The 24,973-nt window shown below is 43.3% G+C and overlaps 1 protein-coding gene across 1 annotated transcript in view; it reads right to left on the reverse strand.

Annotated features, from left to right (window-relative positions):
• Nucleotides 1-9,317: 9,317 nt before the first annotated feature.
• Nucleotides 9,318-24,973, reverse strand: part of LOC120530121 (V-type proton ATPase subunit d 2-like) — a 38,246-nt gene continuing 22,590 nt past the window's right edge. The window contains exons 7-8 of the mRNA XM_039754300.1: nucleotides 15,777-15,851; nucleotides 9,318-9,701 (exon numbers count right to left, since the gene is read on the reverse strand). Coding sequence (XP_039610234.1) covers nucleotides 9,540-9,701; nucleotides 15,777-15,851 — 237 coding nt within the window. The 3' untranslated portion in view covers nucleotides 9,318-9,539. The remainder of the gene's footprint in view (nucleotides 9,702-15,776; nucleotides 15,852-24,973) is intronic.

Below are 24,973 nucleotides of genomic sequence, written 5' to 3' on the forward strand. Positions count from 1 at the left end.
TAATACTAACAGTGGACCGTGGAATATTTAGTAGTGGGGAAATTTTATAAATGGACTTATGGCACAGCTGGCATCAGATTGTCCAAAATGGCTTTGTATGCTGAAGCATCAAGAGTTCCTTTCACTGGAACTAAGTGAATCTCCCTGTATTATATTGTTTATTCCCCCTCCCATTCATCCTCGTGTCATCTGTCTGAAGCCCTTTTGGTCCTGGAAGCACACTTGACTTGTGTGTCATAATCCCCTGTGCTCCACACAAACTTTACACTTGGCACAATGTAGTCAGGTGAGTCCCAGGAAGAGCTTCAACTCAACATTATAAGGGCACCCACCAGAAGGTTGAGAACTGCACTGTACAAGAAGGACCAGAGCACACTGTGTGGTGATGTCCAGCCGTGGCCAAAAGTTTTGAGAACGTGTCCACAAAGTTTGCTGCTTCGTTGAGCAAAGGCCATTCATTTCAAAGGCTTGTAAATAAATGATCACAGTGCCCTTCTTTCTTTTTCAATTCGCCCTGGCAGGCTGTCTGTCCATCAACCTCTGCGCCAAATCCTGCGAGGCTAATCAATGCTTGGAGTTTGTCGAGGGAGGATTGACCACAAGTTCTCAATGAGTTTCCTGGCCATGGACCCCAAAATTTCGATGTTTTGTTACCTGAGCCACTTAGTCCTCACTTTTGCCTTATGGTCCGGTGCTCCATCATGTTGGTCACCAAACTGTTCTTGGATAGGAGGTTTTGGTCCCATTCTTTATTCATGGCTATGTCCTCAGGCCAAATTGTCAGTGAGCCCAGTCCTAAGCTCATTTTGAAATATCTGCACCATACACATTTATTTATTTAACAATTGATTGATTGGCAGTATTATTTGTCCTCTTGAGTCTGTATTGCTGTATGCATGGAAATGTGCCCTTTGATCCTAATCTAAGCATCATTGGGGACTGTGGAGACGACAGAAGGTTGAGAACTGCTCACCGATCACCGCCAGCACAGGTGAGGAACTGCCCACATTCGTGATTGTCCCATGGCTAATGCTGCAGCTGCTGTGGCCCTCGTCATTTAAAAAGAAGCGCGAGTCGGTTGTGAGGGGGGAAAAAATGGAAAGTGGAGAAAAGAGAGAGAGGAAAAAGAGGACGGAGGTTACAGGGAGCGAGGAAGCAGGCGGTGCGTGCGTGTGGTGAGCGCGCGATCGAGCGCTCAAAGGCAGCTGTGAGGAAGCTGGGTGTAAGGCCGTCACCCGGGTGTTTGAGTGGATGTTGCTCCCGCTGAGCGACCATGTAGCGGGAGTGACCTGGTGAAAGCGATGAGCCGCAGAAGGCCGCGGAAAAGCAGCGGAAGTCGGGAGACTTGGTGGTGGAGTCCCCAATGTGTGCGTCCTGGCCATTGGGGTAATCAAGTCTCGGGGACTGGGATGAGAGCCAAACCGAAGCCAGGGATCGGGAGGTCTCCAGTCTCGAGTGTGTAGAGGAGGGCAGCTGCAGAGAGCGTCTTGCCTGCTGCTAAGCCCAAACGGGATAAGCAGGTGAGACGCTAACAGAAAAGAAGCACCAAGCTTGTTTGTTGTTTTTAAGACTGCTTCCATGAGAAGATTTTAACCTCTGGTTTTTAAGGATTGTTTTTTTTCTATTTATTGGTTTTACCTCCATGTTCTTTTAATGGATTATTTATTTAAAGAACTTTGAGAACTGCACTATTTGAACACCTGTTTTGTTGACTGTTTTAAATAAAAGCACTATTCACTTTTTGCACCACCCCTTGCTCAAGTGTTTATTTGCCTTCACTGACTAGCTCACTCGGTTACGTTATCGACGGTGTTGGGTTCAAGTGCTTCCAAAAATCAGATGGGAGTGTGGAGCCAGAACCCACATCATCACACAATGGAGAATACATTAAAAGATGAGCAAATGGAACAAGAAGGCAAACACATATTTCCACCATAAGAACAATAACTGAGAAAAGTTTAGATAAAATAAATAAGTATACCTGGTGTTTATTGATTTAAAAGCAGCATTTGACAGAATGCCATGAAGATATGCAAACGAGAGGCAAAATTTGAAAATATTAAAAGTATTACATCAGAAATGGTGTGGGAATGCTACAATTAAATGGAGAAACATAAGAGCAGGGTGGCACAGTGGCGCAGTGGGTAGCACTGCTGCCTCGCAGTAAGGAGACCTGGGTTCTCTTCCCGGGTCCTCCCTGCGTGGAGTTTGCATGTTCTCCCCGTGTCTGCGTGGGCTTTCTTCCACAGTCCAAAGACTTGCAAGTTAGGTGCATTGACAATCCTAAATTGTCCCTGGTGTGTGTGTGTGTGTATGCCCTGCGGTGGGCTGGCGCCCTGCCTGGTGTTTGTTTCCTGCCTTGTACCCTGTGTTGGCTGGGATTGGCTGCAGCAGACCCCCGTGACCCTGTAGTCAGGATATAGTGGGTTGGATAATGGATGGATGGATGGATATATATACACACATATATATACACACTAGGGGGGCAAGCCCCCCCTGGCACCTTCGGTCTGCCACTCATGTTGTGAAGAGGGGGGCTGAGCGCACCCCAAGGAGATGCAGTCGCTCCTCCAAACCCCCTCTTAAAACGGTGGTACAAAGGGAAACAAATAGCTTTTTTTTTTACTCCCTCTTTGCTTGATCAGCTTCTGGTTTGCTGCTGCTGCCGTGCCGCATGATCTGCATCTCACGCAGTGCTTCGAACATTGAAAAGCCTGTATGGCAGCTGTCCTACTTTTTGTCTTGTATTTCTGGCCCCATGCGTGGTTAAATCTCACTCTAGGTTAAGTCTCATCTCGCAGGATATTTTTTAGTTTATAATTTAAAAACAGAATAAGAATCTGAAAATCTAACATCACATTAAAGTTTGATAAATTCTGAAAAGAATGATGCCAAACATATATATATGTAGGTTTTAAAATAAGCCCGATTTAAAATGTGACATAAAAAGTGACATAAAATCTTTGCACAAAATTGTTATACTTTTAGGCTTAGGATTTTATATATACAGAGTAGTAGTATATATACTGCGGTGGGTTGGCACCCTGCCCGGGATTTGGTTCCACTTGTGCCCTGTGCTGGCTGGGATTGGCTCCAGCAAACCCCTGTGACCCTGTGTTCAGATTCAGCGGGTTGGATAATGGATGGATGGATATATATATATATATAGATAGATAGATAGATAGCCCGGCCACAGACAGACACGGCACCACAATGTCCACCACACACGCGTTTGCATACATCTCACTACATACAATGTTTACGGTTTGCTCAGTCCTAGTTCCTTCGGCCACCTCCACTCCTGTCTTGCAAGCTCCATCCTCTTCCACCCAACTCCGGCTCCCTGAATGGAGTGAGGCAGACTCTTTTATAACGCCTCGGATGTGCTCAAGGTGCACAATGACGAACTTCCGGCAGCATTCCCCAGTGTGGCAGAAGTTCTGCCCTTGCACCTGGAAGCATTATGGGCGTACACCATCCCTGGCCCAGCAGCATTTCCTGGTGTGGCAGAAGTGCTATCCTCCAGGGCTCAAGGACTGTCCAGGCACCCAGGGAAGAGAAGTGCCGCTGTCCCGGTCCGTCCTTCCTCCAGGCGTCCTGGCGGGGCAGGGTTTCTGGCCGTCTATCACTATATACAGTATATATACATACTAGCTGTCCCCTGCTCCTTCGCCCTTGAAAAAACAGGACAGTGAGGAGGGCCCTGCCCAGCTCCCTACTCCTGAGGTCCCACCTCCCCATCCCCTTGGATTGCAGCCTCCTTCTTGGATTACATATATACATACATACATATATATATATATACTGTACATTACATATACTGTACATATACATATATACATATACATATCTATTATATAAAAAAATCTTGGGTCGAGACGTGATAATCTCGGAGAGACACTTTGAAGTCACTAAGAGACTACTTGCACAACACGTCCTACTTACAAATAATTTCTCGGAGACAATTTAACGTCCCACAAAACAAGGAAGTGAGACAAAAGGACAGCTGCTGTACAGGTTTTTAAATGATCGTCGCTCAGCACGACATGCAGCATCAGCAAACCAGCTTCTGATCCGTCCGCATCTCCTTAGCATGCATTCAGCCCCACAATGCGAGCGGGAGAGACACAAAGTGGTGAGCGTGAAGCGTGCCTCTCGGGTGGGTTAGGGTGCTTGGTTGGGGGGTGGGCGAGCAACTACAGGGTCACAGGGGTCTGCTGGAGCCAATTCCAGCCAACACAGGGCACAAGGCAGGAAACAAACCCCGGGCAGGGCGCCAGCCCACCGCAAGGCGCACACATTCACACACAAAAAGCACACACACGGGACAATTTAGGACCACCAATCCACCTAACCTGCATGTCTATGGACTGTGGGAGGAAACCCATGCAGACACGGGGAGAACATGCAAACTCCATGCAGGGAGGACCCGGGAAGCGAACCTGGGTCTCCTAATTGTGAGGCAGCAGTGCTACCCACCACACCACCATGCTGCCCAATATATATATAATTATACATATATTACATACAGTATGTATATATACATATATATATTTTTTGTTATTTAATAAACTATGCAGACAATATAACATTAACTGCATTTGGTGAGTAACAGTGACAATGGAAATTAATAACATGGAAGAGCAAGCTAGTTACTAATGATAATCAAAGTAGAGCAAAGTAAAGCAATGAAAAGTAACAGGGAAAGATCAAGAAGAGAAATGACAAATGTGAATACAATTGGAAATGACTACAAAACATGTCCATAGGTGCATACCCGGGAGTAATAATAAATGAAGATGGAAGGACAGATGATAAAATTAGAAACAAAATAAACAAAGCAAATGAAGGATACTGTCAAATTATCAATACCCTAACAGGGAGGAAATAGATAATGTGGATAACAAATGCAAAGATGTACTGTATCTACATGAAACCATATATGTACCACCAATCATATACACTGCAGAATCTTGGGCAAAGACCCAAAAACACAGCAGTTGACATGAAATCTTTACAAGAAGTATCCTGTTAGCCATTATGGATGTAGTGAGAAATCAAGCAAAACGACATCTTTTATTGGCTAACTGAACTGACTACAATATGCAAGCTTTCGAGGCAACTCAGACCCCTGCTGTATGACATCTCGCCTGAAGAAGGGGCCGGAGTTGCCTCGAAAGTTTGCGTATTGTAGTCAGTTCAGTTAGTCAATAAAAGATGTTGTTTTGCTTGACTTCTCACAAAAAGCGATAGGTAAAACAAAAAGAGACAGGATAAAAAAAAAGTTAAAGAATCCGTGAAGAACTGGAAATACAGCCACTTGTGGAAACCTCAGAAATAAAACAGCCACAGTGGTATGGACATATAATGTGGAGGAGTGAAACAAAGTATCTCAAAAAAATAACAGACGAGAAGACCTATAAGGTGTCACACATAAGTGCCTGGCGACCACCTTCCTGGCTTTGATCAGGTAAGTCATGCCACCCTGGCCACCGATTTCTTCTCTTTTATCAAAATCTAGATGCAAAGTCCAAAGAGGTGAGAAGCATCCAGTTTCAGAGCCACAGCACCATATGTCACTGCAGGTCTAGGCCAGCAGTTGTAGACCAGCAGTTTCAGGAGAGAAGTTACGTCATTATATTTCTAAGGACACAAAGCAAATTTAATGATGGCTGCCGATATTTGAAAGAGGTCGCCTAGCGCTCCCCGTGCTCTGTCCTGTATGACCACCCCCTTCCTGCGTAGCCAGCATAAAGACAGACGATACCCGGATGAATGTTTTCACTAGTGGACCCAGAGTTCCAGACAAAGTATTACTTTTGCTTTGAAAACAGTGGGACATCAAGAGCCTTTTCCTTTTGTGCCCCGAGCTCTGTCCTTATGTTAATTTATGACCTTATAAAAAGGGATATCCTGCCTGGTGCCCCAGCATTCCTTTTCTTTTTTTACCTCACTGTGGGTCTCTGTTGTGGTCATAAAGGGTATGAGAAGAAAACATCAAAAGAAGCGGCAAGAAATAAAACTAAGAAATTTGACAAAGGAGAGGAGATCATTCAGTCCTTCAAGCCCATTTGTTTGGATAACAGCTAAGCTGTCCCCATATCTCATCCAGAATATTCTTAAAAGTTGTCAAGGGTTCTGCTTCAACGCCATGTCTCGATCGTTTGTTCCAGAATTCCACAACTCTTTGTGTAAAAAAGCGCTTCCTTGCTTCAGTCTTAAGTGCACTTCCCCTTCATTTCCACTCGTGTCCTCAAGTATGTGATTCACCCTTTAAGCTGAGAGAATGTTGCTGGATCTTCTTCATCAATGTTTTTGAGGATTCTGAAGATCTGGATTAAGTCATCACGTAGTCTTCCATGCACAGACTTCTTCTTTCGGCTGCTCCCATTAGGGGTTGCCACAGCGGATCGTCTTCTTCCATATCTTCCTGTCCTCTCAATCTTGCTCTGTTACACACATCACCTGCATGTCCTCTCTCACCACATCCATAAACCTTCTCTTAGGCCTTCCTCTTCTCCTCTTCCCTGACAGCTCTATCCTTAGCACCCTTTTCCTGATATACCCCTCATCTCTCCTCTGCTCATGACCAAACCAATGCCATCTCGCCTCTCTGAATTTGTCTCTCAACTGTCCAACCTGAGCTGACCCTCTAATGTCCTCCTTTCTAATCCTGACAATCCTCGTCACACCCAATGCAAATCTAACATTTTTAACTCTGTCACCTCCAGCTCTGTCTCCTGTGCCACTGTCTCCAGCCCATATAACATAGCTGGTCTCACTACCGTCCTGCAGACCTTCCCTTTCACTCTTGCTGATACCAGTCTGTCACAAATCACTCCTGACACTCTTCTCCACCCTCTCCACCTTGCCTGCACTCTCTTTTTCACTTCTCTTCCACAATCCCCGTTACTCTGTACTGTTGATCCCAAGTATTTAAATTCATCCACCTTCGCCAACTCTACTCCCTGCATCCTCATCATTCCATTGACCTCCTTTTCATTCACACACATATATTCTGTCTTGGTGGTCCTACTGACCTTCATTCCTCTCCACCTCATATCTCCACCTCTCCAGGGTCTTCTCAACCTGCTCCCCACTCTCACTGGAGATCACAATGTCATCAGCAAACATCACAGTCCACAGGGACTCCTGTCTAATCTCGTCTATTAATTCTCAGAGTCTGTCATGTCCTCAAGTCCCATGATGCACCTGGTTGCTCTCCTCTGCACAGCCTCAAGTGCTGTGGTGATCAAAACTGCACACAGCACTCCAGATGTGATCTCGCTAGTGCTATATAGTCTGAGCATAACGTCACTTGACTTAAATTCAACAGTTTTTATGATATAACCAAACATTTCATTTGCCATTAATTTCTTCCGTACGTTGCTTACAGTTGTGCTTGAAAGTTTATGAACCCTTTAGAATTTTCTATATTTCTGCATAAATATGAGCTAAAATGTCATCAGATTTTCACTCAAGTCCTAAAAGTAGATAAAGAGAAACCAGTTAAACAAATGAGACAAAAATATTATAATTGGTCATTTATTTATTGAGGAAAATGATCAAATGAGCAAAAGTATGTGAGCCTCATGGATGATCAGTTAGCTTGAAGGTGAAATTCGAGTCAATGGGATGCCAATCAGGTGTGAGTGGGCACTCTGTGTCATTTAAAGAACAGGATCTATCAAAGTCTGCTCTTCACAACACAGGTTTGTGGAAGTGTATCATGGCACGAACAAAGGAGATTTCTGAGGACATCACAAAAAGAGTTGTTGATGCTCATCAGGCTGTTAAAGGTTACAAAACCATCTCTAAAGAGTTTGGACTCCACCAATCCACAGTCAGACAGATTGTGTACAAATGGAGGAAATTCAAGACCATTGTTACCCTCCCCAGGAGTGGTCGACCAACAAAGATCACTCAAGAGGAAGGCACACGTGTAATAGTCAGCGAGGTCACAAAGGACCACAGGGTAACTTCTAAGCAACTGAAGGCCTCTCTCACATTGGCTGATGTTCATGTTCATGAGTCCACCATCAGGAGAACACTGAAGAACAATGGTGTGCATGGCAGGGTTGCAAGGAGAGCCACTACTGTCCAAAAAAAACATTGCTGCTCGTCTGCAGTTTGCTGAAGATCACGTGGACAAACCAGAAGGCTATTGGAAGAATGTTCTGTGGACGGATGAGACCAAAATAGAACTTTTTGGTTTAAATGAAAAGCGTTATGTTTGGAGAAATGAAAACACTGCATTCCAGCATAAGAACCTTATCCCATCTGTGAAACATGGTGGTGGTAGTATCACGGTTTGGGCCTGCTTTGCTGCATCTGGGCCAGGATGGCTTGCCTTCATTGATGGAACAATAAATTCTGAATTAAATCAGAGAATTCTAAAGGAAAATGTCAGGACATCTGTCCATGAACTGAGTCTGAAGAGAAGGTGGGTCATGCAGCAAGACAACAACCCTAAGCACACAAGTGATTCTACCAAAGAATGGTTAAAGAAGAATAAAGTGAATGTTCTGGAATGGCCAAGTCAAAGTCCTGACCTTAATCCAATCGAAATGTTGTGGAAGGACCTGAAGAGAGCAGTTCATGTGAGGAAACCCACCAACATCCCAGAGTTGAAGCTTTTCTGTACGGAGGAATGGGCGAAAATTCCTCCAAGCCGGTGTGCAGGAATGATCAGAAGTTACTGGAAACGTTTAGTTGAGTTATTGGGGGGTCACACCAGATACTGAAAGCAAAGGTTCACATACTTTTGCCACTCACAAATATGTAATATTTGATCATTTTCCTTAATAAATAAATGACCAAGTATAATATTTTTGTCTCATTTGTTTAACTGGTTTCTCTTTATCTACTTTTAGGACTTGAGTGAAAATCTGATGATGTTTTAAGTCATATTTATGCAGAAATATAGGAAATTCTAAAGGGTTCACAAACTTTCAAGCACAATTGTAGATGATAAAAATGTGTCAACATAAACTCCTAAATCCTTTTCTGAGGTCTCTTCCTGTACCTCAGTGTCTCCCATATTGATTTATAATCAGTGTTCCTGTTGCCCACGTGTAGCATTTTTTTGCATTCTCCAAATCCTGAAGCTTGTCCAAGTCTTTCTGAATTCTTTTTGCTACCTCCTCAGTGTCTGCCATCCCTCCAATTTTAGTGTCATCTGCAAATTTACAGCACCAGAATCAACGTCATTAATGTAAATCAGAAAACATAACAGTCCAAGAACAGACCCCAGAGGGGCTCCACTAATGACAAAGCCGACTCAAAGAGGAGAAAACAGAAGGACCCACAGCGATCCCTCGAGTACAATACATTTATTAGTATCGGTTTACGGTTTATGGCTTTAACAGACTGAATGTGCTCTCTTGAAATGAGTAATAAACAACATTATAATTCGATTAATGGCTACCTTAACCAGACACAGTTACAGTTTAAAACATTTCTAAAAACCGGGCAGGTGTGCTCAGGTAATCCTACAAAGACAAACGCAAAATGTTAGGCAATGATCTCTAATTCTCACTTTACAAAATTGGAATGTAATTGTCTATCTTCGTTCTGTGCCTTTGGGAGATGCACTCTGCAATCCACACAATGTTCCGACACTCCTGCTCCTTCAGCTTAATGTAGGCGTAGAAGACTCCATAATGAAACTGGTTAAGAAAGGCCAGGACGTTCATCTTCACCTAGAGAAAAAGAGCCAAAAGTGAGGAAAGTTTACACAATTTGCACTTTGGTACCGAAGCTTTTGTTTGATTTGTGTTAACAAGACAAATGTAAGAGCATGACAGACGTTTTGAGAAGAAGTGACTATTTTGACCGACCAGGCCCATCAGCAACACGCTTAAATCCTTCAAAAAACTGTCAAGTTGAGACTGGAAGGTCTCCAAAGTACTTCTATGCAATACAATTTATTTTGGTTTTGTTTAGCCCAAAATTACACAAGAAGTGCCGCAATGGGCTTTAACAGGCCCTGCCCCTTGACGGCCCCCCAGCCTTGACTCTCTAAGAAGACCCTTGAAGGGGAAAAAAATGGAAGAAACCTCAGGAAAGGCAGGTTGGGTGTGCAGTGGGTGTCAAAAAGAAAAAGGGGGGTCAATACAACGCAACACACAGGACAGAACACAAGTCATGCTTAATACGGTATAAAAATCGAAATATTACAAGTATGGAGCAGAATCTAACAGTAGATAATATCATATAATATGATTTGGATTTGTTTAGAGCAGGGGTGTCGAACTCCGGGCCTGGAGGGCCGCAGTGGCTACAGGTTTTCATTCGAACCCTTTTCCTAATCAGTGAGTAGTTTTCACTAATTAACTCCTTTTCCCTTCATTTCAATAGCCCCGTTTTTAAGAATTCAGTCCTCTGAATTGATTTATTTCTTCATTAAATGACAGCCAAACAGAAATGAGACGTGAAACGAGTCAACAGATGACCAGCTAAACTGGAGCTTCAAACTTCAACCAATTTCACTCTTCTCTCTTAATGAGAAGCTGATTCTTGCTGTTAATTAAGCCCGTTATTTAATTCAATGGCTTGTTGCTGCTCTCATTCTGCCATTTCCAAAACTGCTGAGTTTTCTGTTTTTTCTAAGAACACCATTAAAATGTTTTGGTGACCTGAGAGATCAACCTTACTAAGACCTTCACCTTTCTTTATTTTCAGATATTGTGTGATGGGCACAGGTGAGCTGGTCATATGGTGGCTTGTTTGATGTCTCATTATTGTTTGGCTACTAATTAAGGAAAAAGAGACAACTAAGGGGCCTGAGTCAAGTTAATTAAAATGAAGGCAAAAGAAGTTAATTAGCAGTAGAAATGGCTCACAAATGAAGATGGTTAGAATGAAAACATGCAGCCACTGTGGCCCTCAAGGACCAGAGTTTGACACCCGTGGTGTGAGGTCCCGGAGACCTCAGCCATCAAGCTGCCTTCCCCAATTGGCCATTCCACAGCTGAATCAGCCAATCCAAGCCTATCTATTACGCTGTTTGGTAACCTAATACTCTGTATTGTCCAAGACCCGTGAGTAAGGGGCAGCTACAAAGGTTTCAGTATCACTCCCGAGCACGAGAGGATGCTGTCGGAAATGACTTCTCCTTTTTCTACATTCAGGGCAGACCACCCAACTGACTACTGACACTATATCCTCTTCTATCAGACCAGAAGTCCCACACCTTCTACCTGATGAGGTTTGACACTGGAGGTCGATGTTCATTTCTGGAACCCGCGGGTGAGTGTACAGCTCATAACACCAGCACCACCATCTTCTTTGATTTATAATGACCTGTATCTTCTTCCTCCTGTTCATCTTTTGCCACGCCTATGTTGGGACGATGCGCTTGATCAACCTTCTCCATATATCACCCTGACTAGAGCTGCTGATTAACTGTACAGACTGCATCTCTGTTGTTAGTCATTAGCACTAAAACATAATAAGTAATATGATAGTTAGAATTTATTACTAATCATCACCTGTTCTGTTTCTCTTCTCGGTTCTCAAATGTAGCACTTGGTGCCACTGCTCACCTGCCAAGTTGTTCTGTCTGCCTACGGTAGAGGGGTCCTGTCATCGGATTGGCTGGCTCAGCGCTGACTCGGCTGTGAAATGGCCAGTAGGGTAGGGAGCTTGATGGCTGAGGTCTCCAGGACTCTGAACAAATCCAAATCCTTTTATGGGATATCATCTCCTGTTGAATTCTTCTCTGTACTTGTAATATTTCTATTGCACTATTCTATTGTATTGAGGGTTACTTGTGTTCTGTCCTGTGTATTGTGTTGTATTGACCCCCTTTTTTTCTTTGACACCCTCTTCATGCCCAACCTACCTGGAAAGGGGTCTCACTTTGAACTGTCTTTGTTGAGGTTTCTTCCATTTGTTTTTCCCTACAAGGTTTTTCCTTGTTCTTCTTAGAGAGTCAAGGCTGGGGGTCTGTCAAGAGGCAGGGCCTGTTAAAGCCCATTGCGGCACTCCTTGTGTGATTATGGGCTATATAAAAATAAATTGTATTGTATAGTACAGCTTGGTCCTGCACCTCCTCCCCAGTCAGGCCCTATCCCTTCAGATCTTCTTTTACCCCATCCACCCACCTCCGCTTTGGCCTCCCTCAGTTTCTCTCCCATTGCACTTCCATTGCCATTCACTCTTCAGCCCACATTGTCTCTCATCACATGTCCATGCTACTTCAACCTACTTTCCTGTACTTTCTTGTAGGCATCTTTTGCTGGACAATCATGTAAACAATTCACGTCCTCTGCTTTGAAATTGTTAGGTATGCAGCATTGTCCAAACACTGCCACCTACCGACTAGGAGAGTATCAATGTGGTGGCCATCACAACTATAAATGCTTTTGGGTCACTGACCCAAATGGGGCCTAGCATGGTAAGTGTGAGTAGAGGTTTATTCCCCTCACAGCTTTGAACATTTCTGTCATGTGACCTCTTCATCTCCATTTACTCACACTGACAAGGTCCATTCAGCTCCTTCATTCGTCTGCCAAAGCTCGTATTTTGCAGCCCAACCACTCTTTTTCTGGACCTTCTCCAGCTCTGCTATGTCTTTTTTTGTTATATGCAGCCCAAGACTGAACACAGTCCTCCAGATGAGTCCTGACATGTGTGTTTGTTACACAGCTTTGCTGTAACCTTCTTTGACTTGATACTTCACCTTCCTCTTTGTCCAATTAATCAACCTAATCAAGGACTTTGTTAAATGGTGTGACTCAAACCACCTACACCTGAGCACCAGCAAAACCAAGGAGCTGGTGATGGATTTTAGGAGGACCAGGCCCCTCATGGACCCCGTGATCATCAGAGGTGACTGTGCAGAGGGTACAGACCTATAAATACCTGGGAGTGCAGCTGGATGACAAATTGGACTGGACTGCCAATACTGATGATCTGTGCAAGAAAGGTCAGAGCAGACTATACTTCATTATACTTCAGAGGGGACTGGGCAGTCTCTTGATCTGGAATCCCTACAGATTTTATTTTTTTTCTCCAGCCTCTGGAGTTTTTTTTTGTTTTTTCTGTCCACCCTGGCCATTGGACCTTACTTATTCTATGTTAATTAATGTTGACTTATTTTTATTTTTTATTGTGTCTTCTATTTTTCTATTCTTCATTTTGTAAAGCACTTTGAGCTACATTTTTGAAAATGTGCTATATAAATAAATGTTGTTGTTGTTGTTATTCATTAGAAGGCTGGCATCCTTCAACATCTGCAATAAGATGCTGCAGATGTTCTATCAGACGGTTGTGGCGCCCTCTTCTACGTGGTGGTGTGCTGGGGAGGCAGCATAAAGAAGAGGGACGCCTCACACCTGGACAAACTGGTGAGGAAGGCAGGCTCTATTGTAGACATGGAGCTGGACAGTTTGACATCCGTGGCAGAGCGGCGGCTGAGCAGACTCCTGTCAATCATGGAGAATCCACTGAACAGGATCATCTCCAGACAGAGGAGCAGCTTCAGAGACAGACTGCTGTCACCATCCTGCTCCACTGACAGACTGAGGAGACCCCACACTATGCGACTCTTCAATTCCACCCAGGGGGGTAAACGTTAAAATAATACAAAGTTATTGTCTGTTATACCTGCATTGTTATCACTCTTTAATTTAATATTGTTCTTTATGTATGCTGCTGCTGGAGTATGGGAATTTCACCTTGGGATTAATAAAGTATTGTGACATGTCTTGCCATTGCATGGGCTGTAGGGAATGGAAGCAGTGTTGGGGTGGAGTCTTGGGGGAACACTGTAAGGGCTTGGGGCACAGAGAGAGAGAGAGAGAGAGAGAGTTGAGTGACAGGGGTCCGGGTTAATTTACAGTGCGTGAAGAAAAGGGGAGATGTTGGGGGGGCTGGAGCAAAAAGGAGGATAGCATCAGGTGGTAAAAGGAAGTGAACAGTTTAAGAGAGGTAGATAGGATGAAGGTGATTTGTCTTTGTTATTTTGGAGGTGTCCCCATGACCCAGACAATGAGCAGCGGTAGGGCACCATTTATATCACGGCATATTCAATAAAAAGCCAGTTGGTATTTGGAAGACTTCCTCGTATAAGCAGCTCCTGAGTGTGTTTATTCGACGGGACGTCACAGTATCTATCTATCTATCTATCTATCTATCTATCTATCTATCTATCTATCTATCTATCTATCTATCTATCTATCTATCTATCTATCTAATTACGGCCGTGTCACATTACACGACTTTTCAAGCGATTGTCACTGGCACACTCCATTTCCATCATTGTAGCAAGTTGTAAGTTTTATATTAAACCAAGTCACGATTGTTTTTGAAATGTATCCAAGGATGTCATTCAGTGTGATGCTCGGAGTCCCTTCAATGCCACCCATCGTCTCAGACATTTCACTTTGCTCTGGACCTTTCTAGTGTGCCCCGATGTGGCCAATAACCTCTATGCTTGTAGGACTGGCTTGTCAGCAATGGATATAAATATTGAAAGTTGGATGAGTGAATTGGGAAAGGAGATATGAACGATGTGCAGAGTATTATTTTGATGTTTGTACAGGTAGATTCACTCGAAAGAAGCCCCGGATATTCTGTAATAACTCTCGCTAGGACGAAGAAATCTGAACGGAACAACGTGCAATGTGCTCCTCAGTATATGGAGCTTCCAACAAGCGATGAGGTAGGTGCCGGACAGACGTCATGACTTTTAACCTCCATTTTCAACTTCTGGGTGCCTACAGCCCATACCCCTTCACTCAGTCACTTGACTTCTCATCAAGATGGTGGTGTACAGTATTGAGCAGCGTGTCTTCATGGTGCAAACCTACTGGGTCACCAATTCGTTTAAGCGATGTCAGAATCAACTGGTGGCGGTTCTCAACCTGTGGGGTGCGCCCCCCCAAAAGTAACAAAAAAAGGGGGGCGTGAAGATGTGAAAAAAAGAAAACAAGAATCGAAAATATAAAAAATACATCTATTGAAACCAAAACAAACAAACTACATTTTGATACTAGAAAAATAAATATAGAGTTAGACAAATGTCGATAAAACTTAAGTACAAGTAGGTATAATAAAATTTGTAGCCGTGTATTGGCAGCAAAAAATATAGGAATACATTTTATTAGGGTTTCAAAAAAACATTAGGGGGGTGCGATTAAAACTGTTATGAAAACTTGGGTCGCAAATAATTAAAGGCTGAGAAATGCAGAGTTAACGGAAGGTTACTTCCAGCAAGATGGAGCAATGTGTCACACATCGGCGAGGAGCCTGGCAGAAATGGGGTCCTTCTTCTTCAACAGGGTAGTTTCAAAGGGGCTTTGGCACCACGGTCACCGGATCTGACACCGCCAGACTTCTTCCTTTGGGGTTTGCTCAACAGAAAAGTCTATCAGAACAAACCTCACAACGTGGAAGATTTGAAGGAAAATATCCAACGTGAAATTGCTGCTGTTCCCCCAGAGACGCTTACGATACGTTCAATAACATGGAGCACCACGTCGAAATGTGTCTGGCAGAAAACTTCCAGCATCGCAGGTAATGCAATCGATTACACATACGTCACGGTAGATAGCGGATTTTATTTGGTTCTGATTGCGTCCTCCTAACGGAAGTTACAACAGAATATTCGGGGCTTCTTTCGAGTGAATCTCCCTGTATGTTTTGTCAACATTCTGTCATATTTTAATAATAATAATAATAATAATAATAGTAATAAAATACCAAAAGGGACACTTCTAAGATCAAAGTCAACACTCAATACTTAAAAAAAGAAATAAACATCAGCTTACCTCATGTTCAAAAAATTTGTCCTCTAGCGTCTTGTCAGAACCCTGGCCAGAACCTTCAAACAGATATTTGTACTCCTTAGATAAAGAAGAGCAAAGAAACAGCAATAAAGCAAATCAGCAAATCCTGAAGAGTGTAGAAACAAGCAGCTTACTGAGCGACTCGATTTGACTCGCATTTTTAACTTTGCTTCCATGTACGTTTACTTTTTTTGTGCTCTCCCATTTAATCCTCTCGTCGTTTCTTTTGCTTTCACTGGACTTTTTTTTTTTTGGTGAGCGGCGTTGCAATTGACAGGTAAAGTCAAACAAAAATGTGTGGAGCAAAGGGTTCTCAACGTGGGGATCTCCTGTGCCCACAGCTTTTTGTACCAACCAGCTTCTGTTTTTAATGGGAATCCTGGGCTAATTAAGTGAACTGTTATTTCCCAGATTCTGTGCTTTGGGAGCAATATAGAAATTAGAAAATTAGGTTTGGTAAAATATATATATATATATATATATATATATATATATATATATATATATATATATATATATATATATATATATATATATATATAGTACAGGCCAAAAGTTTGGACCCACCTCCTCATTCAATGTGTTTTCTTTATTTTTATGACCATTTCCAGCGCTCCATCACTCTCCTTCTTGATCAAATAGCCCTTACACAGCCTGGAGGTGTGTTTGGGGTCATTGTCCTGTTGAAAAATAAATGGTCGTCCAACTAACCTGACTTCTGCACAACACAACTGCTGGTCCCAACCCCATTGATAAAGCAAGAAATTCCACTCAATAACCCTGATAAGGCACACCTGTGAAGTGAAAACCATTTCAGGTGACTACCTGTTGAAGCTCATCGAGAGAATGCCAAGAGTGTGCAAAGCAGTAATCAGAGCAAAGGGTGGCTATTTTGAAGAAACTAGAATATAAAACATGTTGTCAGTTATGTCACCTTTTTTTGTTAAGTACGTAACTCCACATGTGTTCATTCAGAGTTTTGATGCCTTCAGTGAGAATCTACCAATCTAAATGGTCATGAAAATAAAGAAAACACATTGAATGAGGAGGTACTGTATGTCCAAACTTTTGGCCTGTACTGTATGTATATATATATATATATATATATATATATATATATATATATATATATATATATATATATATATATATATATATATACTGCTCAAAAGAATTAAAGGAACACTTTTTAATCAGAGTATAGCATAAAGTCAATGAAACTTATGGGATGTTAATCTGGTCAGTTAAGTAGCAGAGGGGGTTGTTAATCAGTTTCAGCTGCCGTGGTGTTAATGAAATTAACAACAGATGCACTAGAGGGGCAACAATGAGATGACCCCCAAAACAGGAATGGTTTAACAGGTGGAGGCCACTGACATTTTTCCCTCCTCATCTTTTCTGACTGTTTCTTCACTAGTTTTGCATTTGGCTACAGTCAGTGTCACTACTGGTAGCATGAGGCGATACCTGGACCCTACAGAGGTTGCACAGGTAGTCCAACTTCTCCAGGATGGCACATCATTACGTGTCATTGCCAGAAGGTTTGCTGTGTCTCCCTGCACAGTCTCAAGGGCATGGAGGAGATTCTAGGAGACAAGCAGTTACTCTAGGAGAGCTGGAGAGGGCCATAGAAGGTCCATAACCCATCAGCAGGACCAGTATCTGCTCCTTTGGGCAAGGAGGAACAGGATGAGCACTGCCAGAGCCCTACAAAATGACCTCCAGCAGGCCACTGGTGTGATTGTCTCTGACCAAACAACCAGAAAGACTTCATGAGGGTGACCCAAGGGCCCCATGTCCTCTAATGGGCCCTGAGCTCACTGCCCAGCAGCATGCAGCTCGATTGGCATTCGCCATAGAATACCAGAATTGGCAGATGCACTACTGGTGCCCTGTGCTTTTTACAGATGAGAGCAGGTTCACCCTGAGCACGTGACAGAAGTGAAAGGGTCTGGAGAAGCCATGGAGAACATTATGCTGCCTGTAACATCATTCAGCATGAGCAGTTTGGTGGTGGGTTAATGATTGTCTGGGGAGGCATATCCATGGAGGGTCACACAGACCGCTACAGGCTTGACAAAGGCACCTTGGCTGCCATTAGATATCAGGATGAAATCCTTGGACCCATTGTCAGACCCTATGTTGGTACAGTGGCTCCTGTTAATGAAATTAACAACAGATGCACTAGAGGGGCAACAATGAGATGACCCCCAAAACAGGAATGGTTTAACAGGTGGAGGCCACTGACATTTTTCCCTCCTCATCTTTTCTGACTGTTTCTTCACTAGTTTTGCATTTGGCTACATAAATCAACTCCTGTAACCCTGAATCAGCCTAGTCGCTCTTCTCTGGACCTTTTCTTCTGCTACTGTGTCCTTTTTTGTAGCCTGGAGACCAAAACTGCACCCAAGACTCCAGATGAGGCCTCACCAGTGTGTTATAAAGCCTGAGCAGAACCTCCTGTGACTTGTACTCCACACAGCAAGGCGCTATATAACCTGACATTCTGTTAGCCTACTTAATGGCTTCTGAACACTGTCTGGAAGTCGATAGCTTAGAGTCCACTATGACTCCTAAATCCTTCTCATAAGGTGGACTCTCGATTTTCTGACCACCCATTGTGTATTCAAACCTCACATTTTTACTTCCTATGTGTAATTCTTTACATTTACTGACATTAACTTTCATCTGCTACAAATCTGCCCAATCCTGCCTGCTGTCCAAGTCCTTCTGTGATGATATAACGGATTCCAAATTATCTGCTAATCCACCTATCTTGGTGTCATCTACAAACTTGACCAGCTCGTTCCTTATATTCCTATCTAAATCATTTATTTATATTAAAAATAGCAATGGCCCCAGCACTGCCCCCTGCTGGTCACCACTCTTAACATCGGCCAATTCTGATGAGGTTCTTCACACTATCACCCTCTGCTTCCTGTGTCTGAGCCAATTCTGCACCCATCTAAAAACATCACCCTGAACTGCCACTTCTTTTAATTTGATGCCCAACCTCTCATGTGGCACCTCATCAAATGCTTTCTGAAATTCATTGCTCTGCTTTGATCGTATCCTTTTGTTGCCTCCTCATAGAATTCCAACGTGTTAGTAAAACACGACCTCCCTCTTCTGAGCCCACACTGACTGTCCCTAATAACTCCTGTCCTTGTCATGTGTTGCTCAATCTTATCCTTAATAATTCCTTCCATTAATTTTCCTGTGATGCTTGTTAAGCTTACTGGCCTATAGTTGCCTGGATCTGCCCTGTCACCCTTTTTATGTAATGGGATGATATTTGTCATTTTCCAGTCCTTCAGAATCTCTTCAGTGCCAAGTGTCAAGGGTTTCTATCTGAACTCGCTAACCTCCTTAAGAACTCTGTGGTAAATATTATCTGGTCCTGGTGATTTGTTTCATTTCAGCCTATTTAATCCACACAACTCTTCTCCCTGAATCTGGTTGAAGCAAAAACCTAAAGCCACAGTGAGCCCCCAGGACCGACTTTGAGAACCCCTGGTGTAGAGCATAACATCCCTATATTTAAAGGTAAATCCCTGTAGATTTCCTCCACTCCTTTGAAGCTCTTCAAGCTTTTTAATGCCACATTTCAAGTGCTTTGCCAGGTGTTTTTGAAACTCCTCTTCACCGGCGCTTGATCACATTACCGTAAAGCCTGCTTCTCAGTCTCTCTCATTGTTTTCAAGGCCCCTTATGGCCTGCTGTCTGGTTTTACACTTTCAGTCTTTGAAGGTGATGCTCTCAGAGTGCTTTTAGCAGTTGTAAAAAAAAAAAACAACAAAAGGAAAGAAAAAACAATAAAACAATAAAACATTAATCGGCTTTGTGTGTGCGACCTGAAAGCCGTGTTTGGTTTAGAGTCCATTGTTTCAGTTTGCCGGAGCAGTCAGATGTTTGTGAATATATTGTGGAGATTTAGTTTTGTGTTTCGAGTTTTGTGAGAAGGGTGACATGTTTTAGGGAATTGAGAACTGATGTGATTTTAGGGGCAAACATCACAAGTAAACATTAAGCTCTTTATCAACACAATTTTGCTGTCTGTATGGAAAAAATGAAGCAAGACTTGCATAGATGGTCAACCCGTTATCTCACTCTAGCTGGAAGAATTAACACTGTCAAGATGAATATCTTTCCTAAGCTTCTTTATTTATTTCCAATATACATCAAAAAATCATTTTTTAAGAAATTAGATTCATAAACAAATAACAGGGAGGGGACGCTGGCGCACGCATGCTGTTGCCGCTCCACCCTGTTAACAACACTTTTCACAAAATTCGCCTTAATCCTACACTTTCTTACACTTGTTTTATTTTCTTTATTGTACGTATAGTTTGTGGATGCAGCTGACTTGAATTGTATGGATTTGGTTAATTCTTACAGATTTCATGGACTTTACTTTGGCTGAGAACAACTGAACCTGTGGATCACGGGACGAGACCTACGAACATCTCTTTGCACCTGGCGATCTAGGAGCCTGGGATGTTTGTCTCCTTGATTGTAGTCCCTATGCTGGTCTGCTCCCGATTCATTTTATTGTGCTTTATGACTAATCTGATGTTCGTACCCACCTGGCTTGTGGCTCTGGGGTGATCACGCCTGCAATACCCAGCGTTACTGTTTGTGGCTGTATGTTGGAACCTCCAAATCCTGCTACCTCCTCCTGCTTTGCTATCGCCGCTCATCTACGCTATGCTCCGGTATGCTGTGCTGTGCTGCTTCTCCACTGCTTTACAGATAAATATTACTCACTATCATGCTAAAATACTCTTGTGACACACTCCTTCATATTAAACAGTTTGTCCAGAGCAAATGGTCTGCCTGGAACATCGTGAAAGACGGCGGTATTTTGTGGCGCCTGAAATATGTACATCACGGGTCAGGTCGCCGCCACCGCTGGGCTGTGTTTGAAAAGAACACAGGCGGAATCTGCTCAGGAATACGCCATCCTACTCACGGCCCTGGTAATAGAAGTGTCAGTGTACCAAACCTACAGTATGTGAAAATAAACTCCGGTCACTGCTCTGTGCAAAAAGAAGCCTCATTAACTAATATTGCATTGTTAAATTTGAGATCTCTTAATGGCAAAGCATTGGTGCTGTCAGAATTCATCACTGACACCAAACTTGATATACTGTGTCTAACGCCGGGGTGTCGAACTCCGGTCCTGGAGGGCCGAAATGACTGCAGGTTTTCATTCTAACCACCTTCTTATTTTTTAATTAACTCGACTCAGACCACTTAGTTCTTTCAATTTCCTTAATTAAAAGCCAAGCAATAATGAGACACAAAACGAGCAAACAGATGACCAGCTAACCACATTATCTGAACACAAAGAAAGTTGAGGGTCTCGGTAAGGTTGATCTCTCAGGTCAATAATCAGAAACAGAAAATCAACAGTTTGGGAAATGTCTGCTGTGGCAGAATGAGAGCGGCAAGAAGCCATGGAATTAAGTAACGGGTTTAATTAACAGCAAGAATTGGCTTCTCATTAAGAAAGTGATTGGAGTGAAATTGGGTGGAGTTTGAAACCCCAGTTTGGCTGGTCACCTGTTGGCTCGTTTCACATCTCAGTTCTGTTTGGCTGCCATTTAATGAAGAAAAGAATCAATTGAGAGGAGTGAATCCTTAAAAACAGGGCTATTAAAATGAAGGGGAAAGGAGTTAATTAACAGCGAAAACTGGTCACTGATTTGAAAAAGGGTGAGAATGAAAGTCCTCCAGGCTTGGAGTTCAACACCCGTGGTCTAACGAATACTTGTCAAAAACCGGACAAATTTACGTCTCTCCCGGAGGCGACACCTCCTGGATTCACTTTCCTCACAGCTCAAGACAAGGAGGACGACTTGCAGTAATTGTCAGAGTGGATTTACACATCAAACGAATCCCAATTGACTGTCCATTGTCTTTTGAGTGCCTGGCTCTTCAACTAATAACGGAATCAGGTCCCGTCTCACTCATTGTTCTTTATCGTCCTCCAAAATACAATGCATCCTTCTTATCCGATCTGATTGAACTTTTAACCCACATAAGCTCTCACTCTTAGAGAATTATCCTTCTTGGTGATTTCAACATTCATATTGACATTACTACATCTAAACTGAGAAGTGAATTCCTATCCTTACTGGACTGTCTTGACTTGACACAACATGTTGATTTTCCCACCCACTTTGGTGGTCATATACTGGACCTGATCTGCACTTCTGGACTATCTGTCGCCAACATCTACAGCACTGATTTGGGACTCTCTGACCATAAAGCAGATACTTTTCACTGTCTCAATATCTCTTCCCTCCTCTTACCTGTAAGCGGCAAATTTCTTACAGAAACCTTATAAATATCTGTCCCTCTATCCTTTCTGGATCCATTTCTGATCTTTTACTGTTGTCACAGATGGCTGGGGTTCTTACCTGGCCGGGACGCCTAGAAGGTCCGGAAGGTGGCAGTAGAAGCTTCCGGGTCAGGAGGACACAACCGTCCTGGAGCAGGAGAGGACCACGGGAGAGGAGGAGAGACTTTCCAACTCGTTGGGACCCGTGGCCACCGCCAGGGGGCATCTTAAGCCTCCTAGAACCTGAGAGAACATTACTTCCGCCACACTTGTCAAGATGGCGGAGGAACCTGCCAGGGACGCCCGGAGTGCTTCCGGGGCAAAGGGTAGCACTTCCGCCACACCAGGAAGTGCTGCCGGAAGATCGTCATCAGCCACCTGGAGCACATCTGGGCAGGAATAAAAGGCGCCGCCTCCCAGCAATCTGAGAGCTAGAGTCGGGAGAGGGAGCAGGACGAAGCTCCCAGGAGGAGATTGGCGGCCAAAGACTGAGGAAGAGAAGTCTAATACTGGTGATTATTGCTGAGTGCATTGCGTGTGATGGTGGGACTGTGTTTATTAATGAAAAATAAACGTGTGATTTTTATAAAGATGTGGTCTCCGACTGGTGGTGTCCGGGCAAGTCTCACACTGTCTTCACCTATTTCGTCAACACTAGATAGTCTTGTTGACCACTATAACTCAGCCCTTCATTCAGCATTTGATAAAACAGCTCCTTTAAAACATAAGGAGGTTTCCTTTAAACGTTCAGCTCCTTGGTATAATTCAGAATTGCGATCTATGAAAGCAACTGGCCAGCGCCTTGAGAGAATGTCACGTAAGTCTGGCCTCACCGTGCACATCCAGGCTTTCTCTGACCACCAAAGAGCTTACAGAGAAGCACTAAGTGCTGCCAAGAACACCCACTATGGCAGAATAATAGAAAGTGGTCATGATAACCCAAGGGTTTTGTTTTCTGTAGTTAATAAACTACTCAAACCCGCATCTGGCCCAACTACCTCCTCTAGTCTGTGAGGAATTCCTTCACTTTTTCTGTAACAAAATTAAAAATCTAAATAATTCAACTAACATAAATACATCATCTGTTTATATTTCTCCCTGTTTTCCCACTCCATCCAGCCTCTTCTCTAAGTTCTCACCAGTCGCATCACGTTTGTTAATCACCTGCTTTGTAAGATGAGACCGACTACTTGTATACTGGACCCTGTCCCCAGCACGCTACTTCAGTCCTGCCTTCATGCCATAATCCCAACTATTACAACAATAATAAACTCATCCCTTGACACTGGCTCTGTGCCACTCACTTTTAAAATCGCTTCTGTAACCAAATGTTAAAAAAGTTTGGCCTTGATGGTGACGATATTAACAATTTTCAGCCTATTTCCCAGTTACCTCTTCTGTCAAAAGTTCTTGAGCGTGTTGTAGGCTCCCAGCTCACCAACTACTTAACTTCTAATAATTTGATGGCACCCTTTCAGTCTGGTTTCAGGGCACAGCACAGCTGTGAAACTGCTCTGCTACAGGTAACCAATGATTTGCTTATGGCAGCAGACTCTGGACAGACCAGCATATTAATTCTGTTAGTGCAGCATTTGACACTCAGGTCAGACATGACATTCTACTGTCCAGAATGGAAAACATGCTGGGTATCTCTGGCACTGCCCTCCAGTGGTTCAAGTCCTACCTGACTGATAGTCAACAGCAGGTCCAGCTCGGCACCAGTCACACAAGGAGCTCCTCAGGGCTCTGTCCTCGGCCCTCTTCTCTTCTCTATTTATATGCGTCCCCTAGGCCATATTATTCGTAGCTATGGACTGGGTTATCATTTTTATGCAGACGACACTCAACTCTACTTCAATGTCAAAAGTGGAACTTCATCAGAGCTTTCTCAGCTCACAACCTGCCTCAGTGAAATTAAAACCTGGATGGAGCAGAACTCTTTAAAATTAAATTGCAACAAAACTGAACTCCTGCAAATTGGGACTGAAATGCAACTTAATAAAATGAGCTCCTTCTCAGTCCATCTTGATGGTGATCTCATCAGACCTGCCTCTACTGCTAAGAATCTCGGTGTCATTTTTGATTCCTCCCTTTGTTATTCCTCCCACATAAACCACATTAAGAAACTTTCTTACTTTCACCTCCATCACATATCCCGTGTTCACTCTTTCTTTGTCCTTTTCTAACGCTGAGAGACTTGTCCCTGCTTTTATCACATCCCATATAGATTATTGTAACTCGCTGCTGGCAGGTGCCCCTTCTAATCTCACGTCACAGCTCCAGCTTATTCAAAACTCAGCTGCAAGAGTCTTGACACGGACCAGCAGCAGCGAGCACATCACACCCATGCTGCTCCGTCCTCACTGGCTCCCTGTGCCTTACAGGATTGAATATCAAATCCTACTAATAACTTACAAAGCCTTAAACAACCTCGCGCCAAACTACATCAGTGACCTTCTCCATCACTATGTGCCTGTCCGCCCACTAAGGTCCTCTGATTCTGTGCCCACACTAATTTACACTCCATGGGTGACAGCAGGGCCTTCAGCTCCATAGCACCCAGACTTTGGAATGACATCCCGAAGTTAATCCGATCAGCTGACTCCATGAATTCTTTTAAAACTCATCTGATCAGGAAGGCTGTTAGCTGTACTTGACTTTATTCCCCTTCTCTCAGTTTACCTCTCTGTCAAGATTCTCATGTCACCTGCGTGTGTGTGTGTGTGTGTGTGTGTGCGAGACCATCAATTATGTTGTCTGTCAGGTTTTTCTCTGAATTTACTGTCTTACTCTTCTTTATTTATTTTTCTGGTTTAGTACAATGCTATATATT

This window comes from Polypterus senegalus, chromosome 5 (assembly GCF_016835505.1).
Source record: "Polypterus senegalus isolate Bchr_013 chromosome 5, ASM1683550v1, whole genome shotgun sequence".
Lineage (NCBI taxonomy): Eukaryota > Metazoa > Chordata > Cladistia > Polypteriformes > Polypteridae > Polypterus > Polypterus senegalus.